The 20,240-nt window shown below is 45.1% G+C and overlaps 1 protein-coding gene across 1 annotated transcript in view; it reads left to right on the plus strand.

Annotated features, from left to right (window-relative positions):
- sepsecs (Sep (O-phosphoserine) tRNA:Sec (selenocysteine) tRNA synthase) overlaps nucleotides 1-20,240 on the plus strand; it is a gene marked incomplete at its 5' end in the record, with an annotated part of 29,007 nt that continues 8,767 nt past the window's right edge. Inside the window, 7 exons of the mRNA XM_080547629.1 lie at nucleotides 1-114; nucleotides 533-687; nucleotides 15,057-15,175; nucleotides 16,283-16,441; nucleotides 16,584-16,737; nucleotides 17,751-17,853; nucleotides 18,429-18,558. Of these exons, the coding sequence (XP_080403755.1) occupies nucleotides 1-114; nucleotides 533-687; nucleotides 15,057-15,175; nucleotides 16,283-16,441; nucleotides 16,584-16,737; nucleotides 17,751-17,853; nucleotides 18,429-18,558 (934 nt within the window). The remainder of the gene's footprint in view (nucleotides 115-532; nucleotides 688-15,056; nucleotides 15,176-16,282; nucleotides 16,442-16,583; nucleotides 16,738-17,750; nucleotides 17,854-18,428; nucleotides 18,559-20,240) is intronic.

The raw sequence follows: 20,240 nt of genomic DNA on the forward strand, positions 1-20,240 counted from the left end.
ATGAATAGTGAGAACTTTTCCATCAGTGAGAAGGTGGTTTCACCTGCATACATCCGTCAGGGGTCTCAAGCTCGTCGCAGCCATGAGCAGCTGATCAGAGTGCTGTTGGAACAGGTAACATTTGCACCCTAAGTCTTTTGAATCCACATTGTCATTGTCAGATATCGTAGAGATATCTACCTCTAACTCTACTCTCCTAACACTGCTGATTCACTGTGCATTATTGCCTATGATGCCATCAGCCTATCAGAATACTTGTTACAGTCCAAAATCACTATCTGCCCAAGTCATCTCTTTGACATTGGCGTTTTTGACACTACATACAAAGATGGCCCGGCTGACCACAAGTGAAGCGTGACTTAGGCAATTATGCTATGAGGCTAACGCTATGATCAAACTGTATGCTTTACCAAGGTGCCATATCTTATTATCTGCCGTAATACTGTCTGGCACTCAGAATGATTTCTCCTCACTGATTATGTGTGGTTATTAGATGTTTTATTTGGACCGGCTCTGTGTTTGTGTCTCGCAGGGCAAGTGTCCAGAGGAGGGATGGAGCGAGAGCACACTGGAACTCTTCCTGAGCGAGCTGGCCGTAATGGACAGCAACAACTTCCTGGGGAACTGTGGTGTGGGTGAGAGGGAGGGCCGCGTGGTGTCCAGTCTGGTGGCCAGGCGACATTACAGGTTCATATCAACTACTGCATAGTCCACATAGTCCACTAAATCTAAGACTACAATTCCCTTGATGCTTAGCCACTAGGTGACATTTTTGTGTTGTGCATTAGCTAAATCAAGTGATGTTGTTTGAACCCTTTCTACCACTGATTGATTGAAAACTTTATTAGAAGATTTGCAGAAGTAGGTACATGAAAGTACATATTACATACAAGGTCAACTAACAGGATAAAAACCCAAGAAAGCCACTGGCTTATTTCAATTGGGGTCCTTGATTCTCAGTTCATCGTTACATGTAAGACAGACAAAAAAAAACTAGTACTATCTACAAGATAATACAGACAAATAACTATTACTATCTACAAGATAAACATACATCCATCATGGGAAGAACAATACAACAAAACATAAGGTATGTACAGCGGGTAGGACAGGTGGGGACATACACCACAGGTGGGGGCGGGGGACAAAACACAAAGTATGTACAGTGGGTAGTTCGGGTCTTTTAATCTGATTTTTGGTTTAGTGTAATGTGTTAAAACTTCTTCCTTTTTGTTAGGACCCTAGCAGCGGCGTTTTGGATGAGCTGCAGCTTATGAACAGTCCCTTTAGACAGGCCTGTTAGTAGACCATTACAGTAATCAAGTATACTTGAAACAAATGCATGGATGAGTTTTTCACAGTCTTGTTTGGACCCTCTTATTCTTGTTATGTTCTTCAGGTAAATGTAAATGTAATGTATGCCTTTGGTCAATGTGTTATAATGCTTTTGTCAATGCCACTTGTTCTTTTCCCCCATCTTGGGTGATGATTCCTTTAGGAGAGTTTACACTTTAAACAGAACACCAACATGCTTGCATTTCCCAGTGAGCAGATAATGTTGTTACGTTGCCATAATTGCAGGAAGCACAGTGAGAGCTTTCAGTGGGCCATTATGAGAGATTTGGGTTAGAGAACCATTATATTGATAACACACTTTGATAATACAGTTTGATAGGTAGACTGATGAATAGATGAATAGATAGATAGATAGATAGATAGATACAGTAGATAGACAGACAGACAGACAGATGCATTGTGAAAATGCACACGTAACGTAATTAGACAAGTTAGTGGTTAGTGGTGAAATATGGTGTTTGTGATCTAATTGAATTTGGCTTCAATATAATTGAAAAAAAAAGCTTTTTAAGCTCTCTACCCACAGAGAGTCTGAATGAGAAGTAATGTACACAATTATTAAGTCAGCCACGTGTATCACTTTTAGATTCAATTTGTCCTCGTTGTCGTCATCACGTCGCCATGGAAACCACAGCAGCTGCTCACCGTCTTTGTTCCCAGTCAACAACATCGGCACATGCCGGCATGCCTTATCCTCTCCATTAGTTTGGTTTTGTTCTGTTCAGTGAAGCTGCAGTTTCATTGGCAATAAGGATTTTAAAGTAATTGTAATAATAAAATAATTCCTTATCATTCTAAGCTCACGATTTAGAAAGCCCATACACACAAGAGTAGTGTGAGCTTGCTTGAGTTAAACTACAACTTAGATGAGGCTAGATGAGAATAGGTGGGGGTGGCAGTGTATATGTGCAATGTCAAGGTGGACAATCTGTGCAGTCTCAAGTTAGCAAGTTATCTGACTGCGTGGCTTGAAAACTTGGCAGTGACATTATGACGGCTAATCCTCACCTTAAACACTTAACAGACTAATAAACAAACCTTACCTGACCTAACCTCAAATAACATGACAGCACTTTCTGAAGGGGATGGATTCCATTTTACATGATGGATCTAAATGAAGATAGATTTGTCTGTCACAAAATGTTTTTGAATTACCTTTATTGAAGGATAATATAATTTATTGCATTTATTGAACCTTTATTTGTGCTGGGGAGTCTCTGAGACCAGAGTCTATTTCCAGTCTAATTTCACCAATGTCGCTAACTAAGTCAGCGCTTAATTGACTTAATTCGACTGTGACTTAAGGCTCATGCTGTTCCATTAACACAATTTAGCTGTGTATCTGCTGTGTATCGTCACCGTTAAGTCTGGCTTTGGCCACGCGCACAGAGTAATAAACAGACCAGAACAGCCGATTGTCGAAAAAGAAGATACTATGATGGAAAAAGAAGATACTATGATGGAAAAAGAAGGGAAAACAAGAGCGGAGTTCTTTGCATCAGTGGAACAAACCTTTCTAATGGAGCTTTATGATGTCTTTATGAATTACTTTATGAATTACTTTTTATTTTAATTGAAACACTTTTTATGCATAGTCCAGGGACAGATTTATCAAATGTCCAAATGAAGCACATAATCCTTTGCATGCAATAACTGCCTGAAGTCTGCGACCCGTTGACCCCACCAGATGCTGGGTATTCTTAGCTTCTTTGTTATCTGATCTGCGTGAGTTATAAAAGACAGCTTGTCATACATTACTTCATAGATTAGTCTCTGAGACCAGAGTCTATTTCCAGTCTAATTTCTAGACTACAGGGCATAAGAGAACAGAGTAGCCTGTGTCATGTGTACTGGTAGATAGATAGCTCTTACACATACACACACATGCAAGCAGGTACATGCTATTTTTGGCTTCTAGCTTCTGGCTTGGCATGTATGTCCATTAGCCCCTCTGTCTCAGCCAGGCTTTAATCAGCCACACCAGAGGAGGGAGAGGAGCGGCGCTACGTGGTGCAACGCTCAGACCACTCAGGAACTACAGGGACTAGAACAGGAAATAGGCTCTGGAGTGTTGGAGAGAACCAGGGGTTCGGTTGTTAAGTCTGACGTCATGCCTGACGTTTAGCAATTTCCGGGTCCAAACCAGAAATTCCCCGCACCAGAGTATCAGTGTACTACAGCCTTAGAATGACAGTTCAATCGTTTTTTAGACTGGGATCTATTCATACAACAAGGGACACGGCACTTTCCCGTTTTTCCCACAATTGTCAGCGTCTTTGAGCCTCGGAAAAGCGCTATATAAATATAATGAATTATTATTATTACTGAAGCATTTCGAAGAGAGCGCCTCAGCCAACGTTGGACCCGGAAACACATCACGACTTAACAACCAAATAGGCTCTGGAGTATTGGACAGAAGCAGGAGAGATGGATGGATTCATGAAGGTTATGGAGTGGAACCCTAGTTAAAGGGCCGGTTTCACAGACAAGGCTTAAGCCTAGTCCTGGACTAAATCACACTTTCAATGTAAAATCTCCATTGAAGATGCTTTTTAGTCCAGGATTAGGCTTAAGCCTTGTCTGTGAAACTGGCCCATAGAGTGGAACCCTAGTTATGGAGGGGAACCCTAGCTATGGAGTGGAACCCTAGTTATAGAGTGGAACCCTAGCTATGGAGTGGAACCCTAGTTCTGGAGTGGAACCCTAGTTATAGAGTGGAACCCTAGTTCTGGAGTGGAACCCTAGTTATGGAGTGGAACCCTAGTTATGGAGTGGAACCCTAGGTATGGAGTGGAACCCTAGTTATGGAGTGGAACCCTAGGTATGGAGTGGAACCCTAGTTATGGAGTGGAACCCTAGCTATGGAGTGAAACCCTAGTTATAGAGTGGAACCCTAGCTATGGAGTGGAACCCTAGTTATGGAGTGGAACCCTAGTTATAGAGTGGAACCCTAGTTATGGAGTGGAACCCTAGTTATGGAGTGGAACCCTAGGTATGGAGTGGAACCCTAGGTATGGAGTGGTTATGGAGTGGAACCCTAGTTATGGAGTGGAACCCTAGGTATGGAGTGGAACCCTAGTTATGGAGTGGAACCCTAGCTATGGAGTGGAACCCTAGTTATAGAGTGGAACCCTAGCTATGGAGTGGAACCCTAGCTATGGAGTGGAACCCTAGCTATGGAGTGGAACCCTAGTTATGGAGTGGAACCCTAGTTCTGGAGTGGAACCCTAGTATGGTTCTGGAGTGGAACCCTAGCTATGGAGTGGAACCCTAGTTCTGGAGTGGAACCCTAGTTCTGGAGTGGAACTCTAGTTATGGAGTGGAACCCTAGTTATGGAGTGGAACCCTAGTTCTGGAGTGGAACCCTAGTTCTGGAGTGGAACCCTAGTTATGGAGTGGAACCCTAGTTATGGAGTGGAACACTAGTTATGGAGTGGAACCCTAGTTATGGAGTGGAACACTAGTTATGGAGTGGAACCCTAGTTATGGAGTGGAACCCTAGTTCTGGAGTGGAACCCTAGTTATGGAGTAGAACCCTAGGTATGGAGTGGAACCCTAGTTATGGAGTGGAACCCTAGTTATGGAGTGGAACCCTAGTTATGGAGTGGTACCCTAGTTCTGGAGTGGAACCCTAGTTCTGGAGTGGAACCCTAGCTATGGAGTGGAACCCTAGTTCTGGAGTGGAACCCTAGTTCTGGAGTGGAACCCTAGGTATGGAGTGGAACACTAGTTATGGAGTGGAACCCTAGTTATGGAGTGGAACCCTAGTTATGGAGTGGAACCCTAGTTATGGAGTAGAACCCTAGGTATGGAGTGGAACCCTAGTAATGGAGTGGAACCCTAGTTATGGAGTGGAACCCTAGGTATGGAGTGGAACCCTAGTTATGGAGTGGAACACTAGTTATGGAGTGGAACCCTAGTTATGGAGTGGAACACTAGTTATGGAGTGGAACCCTAGTTATGGAGTGGAACCCTAGCTATGGAGTGGAACCCTAGCTATGGAGTGGAACCCTAGTTATGGAGTGGAACACTAGTTATGGAGTGGAACCCTAGTTATGGAGTGGAACACTAGTTATGGAGTGGAACCCTAGTTATGGAGTGGAACCCTAGGTATGGAGTGGAACCCTAGTTATGGAGTGGAACCCTAGTTATGGAGTGGAACCCTAGGTATGGAGTGGAACACTAGTTATGGAGTGGAACCCTAGTTATGGAGTGGAACCCTAGTTATGGAGTGGTACCCTAGTTATGGAGTGGAACACTAGTTATGGAGTGGAACCCTAGTTATGGAGTGGAACCCTAGTTATGGAGTGGAACCCTAGTTATGGAGTGGAACCCTAGTTATGGAGTGGAACCCTAGTTATGGAGTGGAACACTAGTTATGGAGTGGAACCCTAGGTATGGAGTGGAACCCTAGTTATGGAGTAGAACCCTAGGTATGGAGTGGAACCCTAGTTATGGAGTGGAACCCTAGTTATGGAGTAGAACCCTAGGTATGGAGTGGAACCCTAGTTATGGAGTGGAACCCTAGTTATGGAGTGGAACACTAGTTATGGAGTGGAACCCTAGTTATGGAGTGGAACACTAGTTATGGAGTGGAACCCTAGTTATGGAGTGGAACCCTAGTTATGGAGTGGAACCCTAGCTATGGAGTGGAACCCTAGCTATGGAGTGGAACCCTAGTTATGGAGTGGAACACTAGTTATGGAGTGGAACCCTAGTTATGGAGTGGAACACTAGTTATGGAGTGGAACACTAGTTATGGAGTGGAACCCTAGGTATGGAGTGGAACCCTAGTTATGGAGTGGAACCCTAGTTATGGAGTGGAACCCTAGGTATGGAGTGGAACCCTAGCTATGGAGTGGAACCCTAGTTCTGGTGTGGAACCCTAGTTCTGGAGTGGAACCCTAGTTGTGGAGTGGAACCCTAGTTATGGAGTAGAACCCTAGGTATGGAGTGGAACCCTAGTTATGGAGTGGAACCCTAGTTATGGAGTGGAACCCTAGTTCTGGAGTGGAACCCTAGCTATGGAGTGGAACCCTAGTTCTGGTGTGGAACCCTAGTTCTGGAGTGGAACCCTAGTTGTGGAGTGGAACCCTAGTTATGGAGTAGAACCCTAGGTATGGAGTGGAACCCTAGTTATGGAGTGGAACCCTAGTTATGGAGTGGAACCCTAGTTATGGAGTGGAACCCTAGTTATGGAGTGGAACCCTAGGTATGGAGTGGAACCCTAGTTATGGAGTAGAACCCTAGGTATGGAGTGGAACCCTAGTTATGGAGTGGAACCCTAGTTATGGAGTGGAACACTAGTTATGGAGTGGAACCCTAGTTATGGAGTGGAACACTAGTTATGGAGTGGAACACTAGTTATGGAGTGGAACCCTAGTTATGGAGTGGAACCCTAGTTATGGAGTGGAACCCTAGCTATGGAGTGGAACCCTAGTTATGGAGTGGAACCCTAGGTATGGAGTGGAACCCTAGTTATGGAGTAGAACCCTAGGTATGGAGTGGAACCCTAGTTATGGAGTGGTACCCTAGTTATGGAGTGGAACACTAGTTATGGAGTGGAACCCTAGTTATGGAGTGGAACACTAGTTATGGAGTGGAACACTAGTTATGGAGTGGAACACTAGTTATGGAGTGGAACCCTAGTTATGGAGTGGAACCCTAGTTATGGAGTGGAACCCTAGCTATGGAGTGGAACCCTAGCTATGGAGTGGAACACTAGTTATGGAGTGGAACCCTAGTTATGGAGTGGAACACTAGTTATGGAGTGGAACCCTAGTTATGGAGTGGAACCCTAGTTATGGAGTGGAACCCTAGTTATGGAGTGGAACCCTAGTTATGGAGTGGAACCCTAGTTCTGGAGTGGAACCCTAGCTATGGAGTGGAACCCTAGTTATGGAGTGGAACCCTAGTTATGGAGTGGAACCCTAGTTATGGAGTGGAACCCTAGTTATGGAGTGGAACCCTAGTTATGGAGTAGAACCCTAGTTATGGAGTGGAACCCTAGTTATGGAGTAGAACCCTAGGTATGGAGTGGAACCCTAGTTATGGAGTGGAACCCTAGTTATGGAGTGGAACCCTAGTTATGGAGTGGTACCCTAGTTCTGGAGTGGAACCCTAGTTCTGGAGTGGAACCCTAGCTATGGAGTGGAACCCTAGTTCTGGAGTGGAACCCTAGTTCTGGAGTGGAACCCTAGGTATGGAGTGGAACACTAGTTATGGAGTGGAACCCTAGTTATGGAGTGGAACCCTAGTTATGGAGTGGAACCCTAGCTATGGAGTGGAACCCTAGTTATGGAGTAGAACCCTAGGTATGGAGTGGAACCCTAGTTATGGAGTGGTACCCTAGTTATGGAGTGGAACACTAGTTATGGAGTGGAACACTAGTTATGGAGTGGAACCCTAGTTATGGAGTGGAACCCTAGTTATGGAGTGGAACCCTAGCTATGGAGTGGAACCCTAGCTATGGAGTGGAACCCTAGTTATGGAGTGGAACCCTAGTTATGGAGTGGAACACTAGTTATGGAGTGGAACACTAGTTATGGAGTGGAACCCTAGTTATGGAGTAGAACCCTAGGTATGGAGTGGAACCCTAGTTATGGAGTGGAACCCTAGTTATGGAGTGGAACCCTAGTTATGGAGTGGAACCCTAGTTATGGAGTAGAACCCTAGGTATGGAGTGGAACCCTAGTTATGGAGTGGAACCCTAGTTATGGAGTGGAACCCTAGTTATGGAGTGGAACCCTAGTTATGGAGTGGAACCCTAGGTATGGAGTGGAACCCTAGTTATGGAGTAGAACCCTAGGTATGGAGTGGAACCCTAGTTATGGAGTGGAACCCTAGTTATGGAGTGGAACACTAGTTATGGAGTGGAACCCTAGTTATGGAGTGGAACACTAGTTATGGAGTGGAACACTAGTTATGGAGTGGAACCCTAGTTATGGAGTGGAACCCTAGTTATGGAGTGGAACCCTAGTTATGGAGTGGAACCCTAGGTATGGAGTGGAACCCTAGTTATGGAGTAGAACCCTAGGTATGGAGTGGAACCCTAGTTATGGAGTGGTACCCTAGTTATGGAGTGGAACACTAGTTATGGAGTGGAACCCTAGTTATGGAGTGGAACACTAGTTATGGAGTGGAACCCTAGTTATGGAGTGGAACACTAGTTATGGAGTGGAACCCTAGTTATGGAGTGGAACCCTAGTTATGGAGTGGAACCCTAGTTATGGAGTAGAACCCTAGTTATGGAGTGGAACCCTAGTTCTGGAGTGGAACCCTAGCTATGGAGTGGAACCCTAGTTATGGAGTGGAACCCTAGTTATGGAGTGGAACCCTAGTTATGGAGTGGAACCCTAGTTATGGAGTGGAACCCTAGTTATGGAGTAGAACCCTAGTTATGGAGTGGAACCCTAGTTATGGAGTAGAACCCTAGGTATGGAGTGGAACCCTAGTTATGGAGTGGAACCCTAGTTATGGAGTGGAACCCTAGTTCTGGAGTGGTACCCTAGTTCTGGAGTGGAACCCTAGTTCTGGAGTGGAACCCTAGCTATGGAGTGGAACCCTAGTTCTGGAGTGGAACCCTAGTTCTGGAGTGGAACCCTAGGTATGGAGTGGAACACTAGTTATGGAGTGGAACCCTAGTTATGGAGTGGAACCCTAGTTATGGAGTGGAACCCTAGCTATGGAGTGGAACCCTAGTTATGGAGTAGAACCCTAGGTATGGAGTGGAACCCTAGTTATGGAGTGGTACCCTAGTTATGGAGTGGAACACTAGTTATGGAGTGGAACCCTAGTTATGGAGTGGAACACTAGTTATGGAGTGGAACACTAGTTATGGAGTGGAACCCTAGTTATGGAGTGGAACCCTAGTTATGGAGTGGAACCCTAGCTATGGAGTGGAACCCTAGCTATGGAGTGGAACCCTAGTTATGGAGTGGAACACTAGTTATGGAGTGGAACCCTAGTTATGGAGTGGAACACTAGTTATGGAGTGGAACCCTAGTTATGGAGTAGAACCCTAGGTATGGAGTGGAACCCTAGTTATGGAGTGGAACCCTAGTTATGGAGTGGAACCCTAGTTATGGAGTGGAACCCTAGTTATGGAGTAGAACCCTAGGTATGGAGTGGAACCCTAGTTATGGAGTGGAACCCTAGTTATGGAGTGGAACCCTAGTTATGGAGTGGAACCCTAGCTATGGAGTGGAACCCTAGTTATAGAGTGGAACCCTAGCTATGGAGTGGAACCCTAGTTATGGAGTGGAACCCTAGTTATGGAGTGGAACCCTAGTTATGGAGTGGAACCCTAGTTATGGAGTGGAACCCTAGTTCTGGAGTGGAACCCTAGCTATGGAGTGGAACCCTAGTTCTGGTGTGGAACCCTAGTTCTGGAGTGGAACCCTAGTTATGGAGTAGAACCCTAGTTATGGAGTGGAACCCTAGTTCTGGAGTGGAACCCTAGCTATGGAGTGGAACCCTAGTTCTGGTGTGGAACCCTAGTTCTGGAGTGGAACCCTAGTTCTGGAGTGGAACCCTAGTTGTGGAGTGGAACCCTAGTTATGGAGTAGAACCCTAGCTATGGAGTGGAACCCTAGTTATGGAGTGGAACCCTAGGTATGGAGTGGAACCCTAGTTATGGAGTAGAACCCTAGGTATGGAGTGGAACCCTAGTTATGGAGTGGTACCCTAGTTATGGAGTGGAACACTAGTTATGGAGTGGAACCCTAGCTATGGAGTGGAACACTAGTTATGGAGTGGAACCCTAGCTATGGAGTGGAACCCTAGCTATGGAGTGGAACACTAGTTATGGAGTGGAACCCTAGTTATGGAGTGGAACACTAGTTATGGAGTGGAACCCTAGTTATGGAGTGGAACCCTAGTTATGGAGTGGAACCCTAGTTATGGAGTGGAACCCTAGCTATGGAGTGGAACCCTAGCTATGGAGTGGAACCCTAGTTATGGAGTGGAACACTAGTTATGGAGTGGAACCCTAGTTATGGAGTGGAACACTAGTTATGGAGTGGAACCCTAGTTATGGAGTAGAACCCTAGGTATGGAGTGGAACCCTAGTTATGGAGTGGAACCCTAGTTCTGGAGTGGAACCCTAGTTCTGGAGTGGAACCCTAGCTATGGAGTGGAACCCTAGTTCTGGTGTGGAACCCTAGTTCTGGAGTGGAACCCTAGTTGTGGAGTGGAACCCTAGTTATGGAGTAGAACCCTAGGTAAGGAGTGGAACCCTAGTTATGGAGTGGAACCCTAGTTATGGAGTGGAACCCTAGTTATGGAGTGGAACCCTAGGTATGGAGTGGAACCCTAGTTATGGAGTAGAACCCTAGGTATGGAGTGGAACCCTAGTTATGGAGTGGTACCCTAGTTATGGAGTGGAACACTAGTTATGGAGTGGAACCCTAGTTATGGAGTGGAACCCTAGTTATGGAGTGGAACCCTAGCTATGGAGTGGAACCCTAGCTATGGAGTGGAACACTAGTTATGGAGTGGAACCCTAGTTATGGAGTGGAACACTAGTTATGGAGTGGAACCCTAGTTATGGAGTGGAACCCTAGTTATGGAGTGGAACCCTAGGTATGGAGTAGAACCCTAGGTATGGAGTGGAACCCTAGTTATGGAGTGGAACCCTAGTTCTGGAGTGGAACCCTAGCTATGGAGTGGAACCCTAGTTCTGGAGTGGAACCCTAGTTATGGAGTAGAACCCTAGGTATGGAGTGGAACCCTAGTTATGGAGTGGAACCCTAGTTATGGAGTGGAACCCTAGCTATGGAGTGGAACCCTAGTTATAGAGTGGAACCCTAGCTATGGAGTGGAACCCTAGTTATGGAGTGGAACCCTAGTTATGGAGTGGAACCCTAGCTATGGAGTGGAACCCTAGTTATAGAGTGGAACCCTAGCTATGGAGTGGAACCCTAGTTATGGAGTGGAACCCTAGTTATGGAGTGGAACCCTAGTTATGGAGTGGAACCCTAGGTATGGAGTGGAACACTAGTTATGGAGTGGAACCCTAGTTCTGGAGTGGAACCCTAGTTATGGAGTGGAACCCTAGTTATGGAGTGGTACCCTAGTTCTGGAGTGGAACCCTAGTTCTGGAGTGGAACCCTAGTTATGGAGTAGAACCCTAGTTATGGAGTGGAACCCTAGTTATGGAATGGAACCCTAGTTATGGAGTGGAACCCTAGTTATGGAGTGGAACCCTAGTTATGGAGTGGAACCCTAGTTATGGAATGGAACCCTAGTTATGGAGTGGAACCCGAGGCACCTGTGTGTGTGGTGTGGTGTGTGTGTGTGTGTGTGTGTGTGTGTGTGTGTGTGTGTGTGTGTGTGTGTGTGTGTGTGTGAAGGCTTTTGCCTCTTGCCAGGATTTCATTTGATTGGTTAGGACCCCCATTAGCTGATGCTAAGCATCACTCCAAGTGTAAAATGGACTGAGTTATATAGTGCCTTATTCCAAAGCACTTTACATTGGCCTCTCATTCACACACCCATGGCGGCAAGTTACCATGCAAGGCGCCAGCCCGCTCATCGGGAGCAATTTGGGGTTCAGTGTCTTGCCGATCTGCCAACCTTGCGATCATTAGACGGCAGCTCTACCTCCTGCGCCACAGCCGCCCCAGGTAACATTCTTGGGCTTCAGTTCCTGACATTGCAGCACAAGACAATAAGGCAATAGGCATAATTCAGGATAAGAAAGTGACAATAGTGCAGGACATAAGTGACAAATAAGACAGGATACAATTAGCAGTATCCAGACAATTTGCAGACAATAAGGCAGCTACTCTTCCTGGGGTCCACACAAAACAAGAAATCATTAAAAAAAAAGAACAAAGAAGAAAACATCAACATACATAACAACAAATAAAAACAAATAAAAACAAAATAAGAATCAGCAATGCTCACCATCTATGTTTTTAGTGAGCATCACAACACCATCCACAAACAACAAAAAATAACAGAAATAGAATAAAAATACTCGTTAGGATCTAATGTATATGATGTGTTACTTCACTTTTTTTTCTTTTGTTATGACCTGGTAGAAGCATTGCTAGTCCTTGTCTCTACATTGTCATCTAAATGCATTATGAGTGTGTCTTGTCCTGACATTGCCTGAAAGCATAACTAGCAATGCTGAGATCTTGATCCAATCAGACCCCCCCCCATTTGACCTTGTGGAGGTGAGCAGCAAGGAGACTGGGCTATTACACGAGCCTGGGCTTAATGAATTCTTCACTTAGAGGGTCCAGTTACGGATTGCAGCCTCCTGTAAATGTTTTTTGAGAGTGGTTTTGAAGGTGGGCAGTGTTTTGCACTCCTTTAAGATTATAGGAAGGGCGTTCCACATTTTTACTGCATAGTTTGCAAACGAGTTTAACCCCTTGTTTGTGGTGCAACGCGGTTGAACGTGGTTCGTGGAGCTTCCTCTGGTGTTGTATGTGTGGACGTTGTTCACTTTTTGGAAGTATGTTGACAGGTACTTGGGTGTCTTTGTGGTGTAGCGTATCTTGAAGACCAGGCCCAGTGCAAGCTGCTGCACTCTGTCAACTACTCGTAGCCAATCAAGGCTCAAAAAATGAGCAGCGGTTAGATGTGTCCTAGGGTTGAGGCCTAGCAGAAGCCTAACCAGTTTATTTTGGGCTGTCTGGAGTCTTGTTTTATGGGCCTTTGTGGTTCTATAGTACCATGATGTTACGGCATAGTCGAAGTGACATTGAATGAGAGCTCCTGATAGGGTCCTCAGTGTGTTTTTACTGACAAGTGAGGATATCCTGTACAAGAATCTAGTTCTATGGTTCACTTTTTTGATTACTTTTGCTGCCATTTTATCTCCGGAAAGATTTGCCTCTAAGATGGAGCCCAGGTATGTAATATCCTCTTTTCTTGTGATATTAATGTTACCCACTTTTATTTTAAAATGTTCAGCCTTTCTGAGTTTAGATGGGGATCCGTATAGGATGGTTTCAGTTTTACCTAGGTGTATTGATAGTTTATTGTCAGCTAGCCAGATGCAGATTCTACTCAGTTCAGTGCTTAGCGCTTTTTCCACCTGCAATATGTCCCTGTCAGAGACCAGCAGAGCCGAGTCATCCGCGAACAGGAACAAATTGCAATCACATGCTGATGACATGTCATTCACATATATTAGGAACAGTAAAGGTCCCAATATGCTTCCTTGTGGAACGCCGCAGGTCACTGGGAGGGGGGGGGACAGTGTTCCGTTCACACTAACCACCTGTTCCCTCCCCTCTAAGTAGGATTGCATCCAGCTCACCGATGTTCTATCGAACCCAATTGCTTTCAGTTTATCTAACAATATGTGGTGATCTACTGTGTCGAAGGCCTTCTGGAGGTCCAGCATGACCATGCCGCAGTACTTGCCCGAGTCCACCTCATGGTTGATGTGGTCGTTCAAATAGAGAAGGCATGTGTCAGTGGAATGGGATGTTCTGAATCCTGATTGAAATTCATACATCAGATTTTTTTCGGTAAGGTACCTATCGACCTGTTCATAAACTATTTTTTCCATAAGTTTCGAGATGGAATTAAGAATAGAAACAGGTCGGTAGTTGCCTGGGTCTAATTTGCTTCCTTTTTTATACAGTGGGGTTACCCTTGCTATTTTAAAGTCAAGGGGGACGTGTCCCTGTTTGATGGAGAGGTTTATTATGTGGGTGATGATTGGGGTAATGGAGGCAGCTGAGTCTTTTAGAAATCTGGCTGGAATATTGTCATGGCCCGTGGCCTTTTCTGAGTGTAGAGCGCCCAGCTTTTTAAACACCTCATCGTTTGACACCATGGAGAGTTTAAAATCATCTTTGCGTACACCCAGTTTATTGTAGAACGCACGGATGTGCTCTACACCATAACGCCCTGAGTGGGGTGGTAGATTGTTAACTAATTTAGTGGCTATGGTTGTAAAGAAAGTGTTTAAGCACTTAGCCACATCCAGCTTGTCTGTAAGGAGAGAATCTCCAGATTTTATGCTGATGTTTGTAGACCTGGTTTTGAGTTTTTGACTGCAACCTAGTTGGCTATTAAGTAGCTTCCAAAGGTCACGTGGTTTGTTTAAGTTTTCTTCGATTTTGTTATCGAGGTATTCTTTCTTAGCAGATTTGGTCATGGTAATTACCTGATTGCATAGTTTGTTGCATTGTTTTTTAATTTTCTCAAAGTGGGTTTTGTGATCTTCGTTTAAGTGTTTCACTAATTTTGATTTGCATTTTTGAACTTCAGAGCATTTTAGGTCTCTGACTTTCATAGCATTTAGAATGTCCGAATTCATCCATGGTTCCGATCGGGCTTTAACCCTGGTGGTTCTCATGGGGGCTATACTGTCAATAATATTTAGGAATTTGGTTTTGAAACCTAGCCATGCCTCTTCAACCTGTGTGCATTTTAGTTCATCTAACCAGTCTTGATTCTCCAGTTTATGGTTTAAGGCCTCACTGCATTCACTTGTCTGCTTTATGCCTGAAGAAGGTCTATGACCGAAAGCTCGCAATAAACAACATTCTTTTGCACAGTGTTTGAGTGTGCGGATGCTGTTACTTTGCACTCCAATGTTATCATACAAAAGTTATGTTGCCTCATACTAATGTGTCGTATTCTAAATGTTATGGTCTAGCAGCGTGGTGTTTTTTCAACATGTTTCGTTGTCCTGATTAAGATGACCTGTTGTCTGTTGCTTTACCAAGGTTGATCCACGGGATAGGCAGATCAGGGGACATCGCTGCCGTCCAACCCAAGGCGGCAGGTTCCAGTCTGCTAAACAAACTGACCAATTCAGTCGTGCTGGACATATTGAAACTCTCAGGTGTGTAAATGCACCCCGCCTCTGGAATTCTCTCCCTCAGCCACTCAGAGACTCACCCTCACTCTCCACTTTTAAATCCCACCTCAAAACCTACCTGTTCTCCCATGCATACAACCTTCCCTACCCCTAACCATCTCCCCTGCCCCCCCCGCTTTTCAACAGGGACGCCAGTGTGTGGCCAGGCTTACTATCCCCCCCCCCCTTGCTCTAAACCGTGCCCCTAGCCCTGTTTGCAGGGGTGCAAACTTGTCACCTTTCTGCTAAATTAGCAGTTTTACCTCAAAATAGGTAATCCATGTGAATCGTGTAGATCTGCAAAAAAACAAGAATTAGTCTGCTAAACTCCACTGCTGTTGAAATAACTTTTAGCTTCAGGCAGCTAGGTACAATTCCAGACAGCGTGGAGAACACAGTCACAGTAAACTTTATTTTATTTTTTTTAAAGTTATTTTTTCTGAGTGGGGCAGTCCCACTCATATTTTTATTGATAGATACAGTGGGGAATTAGACAGGAAGGATGGGTGAGAGAGAGAGGAGGGATGACATGCAGGATATGTCCCCGGCCGGATTCGAACCGGGGATCCTGCGGTTACATGGTCGACGCTTAACCCGCTAGGCCACCTAAGCGCCCCAGTAAACTGTTTTTGATGTAATTCTGCAGGTGTGAAGGTCAAGGCTGCCGCTACTTACATGCACATCATCGTTAGAGCTAGCGATATCCATTTAGAATCATTAGTGCTAGCGCACTAATTAAACTAACTAACTACCACTGTTTTTATTATTCCTCATGTTTCCTCAATCATTGTCAGGTAGGACTTAGATTTGGAGTTTGGAATTCTATTGAATGTTATATGAATTCCACAAAATGAAAATGTTAAAAGTACAATCAATTAGATTCTTTCTCAGAAATGAAACTATATTTCTACAAAAATAATGATGCATTATGTGCAGATGCAATCTGAGATGGTGGGTGTCATCATGGTCTGTTGATTTGACATGGAATGACCCATAATGCTGATTTGTTTAGGATATGTAAAGGCTTATAGATGAGAGAATGGATTTGAATATGATCATGTTTATTATTATTATTACATGTGTGCGGCGCAGGCGTGCGGAGCGTGGCCAGTTGCTTCGTGGTTCCCATGGCGACGGGGATGAGCCTGACGCTGTGCTTCCTGACGCTCCGCCACAAAAGGCCGAAGGCGCGGTACATCATCTGGCCCCGCATCGACCAGAAGTCCTGCTTCAAAGCCATGATCACAGCAGGTCTGGAACCTTCCAGCACCGTCGACAACACACACGGCTGTTTTTATTTAACCCTTGATAAAAGTCAGGGAGTTACCAACCTGTTACCTTGACTTCTGTCTCTTTGTCTGTCTGCGTTGTTAAATCCTGACTGGGTGAACAGGGTTTGAACCGGTGGTGGTAGAGAACGTTCTGGAGGGTGATGAGCTGCGGACAGACCTGGCGGCGGTGGAGGGGAAGATAGAGGAGCTGGGAGCGGAGAACATACTGTGTGTCCACTCCACCACGTCCTGCTTCGCCCCGCGTGTGCCGGACAGGTAGGCCCTGAGCTAATAGACAGGTAGGCCCTGTGCTAATAGACAGGTAGGCCCTGAGCTAATAGACAGGTAGGCCCTGTGCTAATAGACAGGTAGGCCCTGAGCTAATAGACAGGTAGGCCCTGAGCTAATAGACAGGTAGGCCCTGAGCTAATAGACAGGTAGGCCCTGAGCTAATAGACAGGTAGGCCCTGTGCTAATAGACAGGTAGGCCCTGAGCTAATAGACAGGTAGGCCCTGAGCTAATAGACAGGTAGGCCCTGAGCTAATAGACAGGTAGGCCCTGAGCTAATAGTAGAAGAGAGCGCACACCGCAGAAAGTTTGGGCGAGGTGCTGGCAACGGAAACAAAATCCAATTGAAAGAAGTGGAAGCCGCACACTCAAGTTCCAGATGCAACAAATTGTGGTTTAATAGGTTTAAAAAAAGTTTTTTGCCGTAGCCTTTGTCAAGTCTTAAATACAAACAGTACACAGTACAAGACAGCCGTTATATAGTCAGGGGGATTACAGTGACGTCACAGTCCCTGAGCTAGCCACACAGTAGGACAAATCAATCATTTACCTCATTGTTTATCATAATGATCATCACATGATTGAAGCAATTGTAATCCTAGATTATCCTAGATTGTGATATAATCATAATGGCTCCACTTGTTTAACCTTTTATACAACGGCTACCACATTTATCTATCAATATTTCACAAAAGAAAGACAAGACAAACTTTTATTTAATGTATTTTACTGGAACAATGTTTTATTGTACGTGTATTCTTCCGCTGTTTATTGTTTTAGCAACGGTAAGAATGTAACTTCGATAACAGCAAAATAAACAAACGCGGAGTAATATGAAAAGATGTGTCAACATTCCATTTACCGTGCGTATATCATGCATATCGGCACGGCTGGAACGCAAACTGACCAATAGAGACAATGGACCGGATCTATCCGTTGTATAAAGTGTATTCTTGTGTACCAGTACATTGTGAATCTCCTCTCTCCTCTCTCCTCCCAGACTGGAGGAGCTGGCCACCATGTGTTCCAAACACGACGTCCCCCATATCGTCAACAATGCCTATGGAGTGCAGTCGTCCAAGTGTATGCACCTCATCCAGCAGGTACGAATGCTGTGTAACCCATTTCTTTGTCATAAATCTTTAATTTTCTAGACCATACTGTAAATGGTAAATGGACTGCACTTATATAGCGCCTTTTTTGCTGCTCCAAAGCACTTTACAACGGCCTCTCATTCACCCATTCCCACACACATTCACACACCAATGGCGGGCCCGCTCACTGGGTGAGCAATTTTGGGGTTCAGTGTCTTGCCCAAGGACACTTCGACATGTGGCCAGCCGGGGCTCGAACCACTGATCTGCCAACCTTGTGATCATTAGTCGGCGTCTCTACAAATCTCCCATTGACTTCAGTTAATGATTTATGTGACAGATACACGCTCATATATCAATAACAGATACAGTGTTGTTCACAATTTTAATGCCCATTCCAGCTATCCAACCCACTGAATAAGGTGTTTGATGACTACTTGTATTTGCATATTCTGGAAAGCCTTGGCTGTGTCAAAGCAGTAGTTTATGTGCATATAAATGTGTTGGTTTTGCAATATAATTATTGTAATTTATTTATTTTTATTTTTAATGTGTTGTTGTTGTTGTTGTTGTAAACTCCTTAGGGGGCTCGTGTTGGAAGAATCGATGCCTTCGTACAAAGCCTGGACAAGAACTTCATGGTTCCAGTAGGTGGCGCCATCATAGCTGGTTTCGATGAGACCTTCATTCAGGAGATCAGCAGAATGTACCCAGGTGTGTGCAACTGTCACCTCTGTCCACTGTCACCTCTGTCCACTGTCACCTCTGTCCACTGTCACCTCTGTCCACTGTCACTTCTTATGGGTTGTATTTGCAATGTCATCAATATGAAAGGTAACACACACCATGTCAGATAAAGGCTAAGGTCAGGAATGAGGTGAACAGCAGGTCAAAGTGGCATAGTTACTGTAGTCTTTTTCTGTATTTTTTAAACCCCTTCTGACAATAACAGGGGCGCCTGTGGCGCAGGAGGTAGAGCCGGCGTCTAATGATCGCAAGGTCAGCAGATCGGCGGTTCGAACCCCGGCCGGCCACATGTCGAGGTGTCCTTGGGCAAGACACTGAACCCCAAATTGCTCCCAATGAGCGGGCCGGCGCCTTGCATGGTAGCTTGCCACCATTGGTGTGTGAATGTGTGTGTGAATGGGTGAATGAGAGGTCATTGTAAAGCGCTTTGGAATAAGGCTCTATAGTCAGTCCATTTACCATTTACCAATAACAGGTGCAAACATAAAATGGTAAATGGACTGACATAATACTTGTGCAAATGCTCAGTTCATCTTCATCTCTGTATTTTAAGTGCAGCTATGACTTTTATCAGAATGCTCACTGCACATGGATGCTTCATTCAGGCTGTATCCATTCTTCACAATCAGACCCTGTGGATGTGACGTGTGTATGTCTGTCGTATATGATTTGATAGATAAGATATAGCATGTCAGGGGGGTATTCCATCAACGTCGCTAAAGGAAAATCCTGGCTTATTTTTGATAACTCTCGCGAGATTTATCGGAATATGCCTGTATATTTTTAGGAACCCTCGCGAGACTTTGTCAGACTAAACCTGGATTTTCTTTTAGCGATGTTGATGGAATACCCCCCTGATCTGCTTATTTCTTGTTGTTGTCTTGTTAGTCAACATCCTTAACACATGCCCAAATGAACTGCTGTTTATTGATCTTGTGTCTGTGTCTGGGAGTGTAAGGTCAGCAGTAATCATTACATACAGTAAGCCCAGAGCACCCTTACAGAAGCAGTCGACATTGACAGATTGCCCTACAGTGAATTGAACGAATTAGCAATGTCAGCCATCAATAATGTCAGTCATAGTGGCGTGTTTGATCTATACTTCTACATGACTCATGTGTGACATGAGGCTGTTTTTTTAGTACATTTCAACTCTTTTTTTTTTTCTGAGTGGGGCAGTCCCGCTCATATTTTTCATTTTATTGGACAGATACAGTGAAGACAGACAGGAAAGTAAGGAGAGAGAGGGCATGTCAGCAGGACATGGGCCGGATTCGAACCCATGCCGACATGGAGATATGTGTGCACTGTAGACCACGGTGCTGGACCACTGGACCCCCCCAGGCCACACATTTAAACTTTCTATATGTCCTCTCTTTGTTTGGTCACGGTCTAGGTCCAGTCTGCTCTGACACACAATTAGCTGATGGCCTAACTGACATTAGGGGCGGCTGTGTCTCAGGAGGTAGAGCCGGCGTCTAATGATCGTAAGGTTGGCAGAACGGCGGTTCAAACCCCGGCTGGCCACATGTCGAGGTGTCCTTGAGCAAGACACTGAACCCCGAATTGCTCCCAATGAGCGGGCCGGCCAGCGCCTTGCATGGTAGCGTGCCGCCATTGGTGTGTGAATGTGTGTGTGAATGGGTGAA

This window comes from Nansenia antarctica (assembly GCF_963989245.1).
Source record: "Nansenia antarctica genome assembly, chromosome: 17".
NCBI lineage: Eukaryota > Metazoa > Chordata > Actinopteri > Argentiniformes > Microstomatidae > Nansenia > Nansenia antarctica.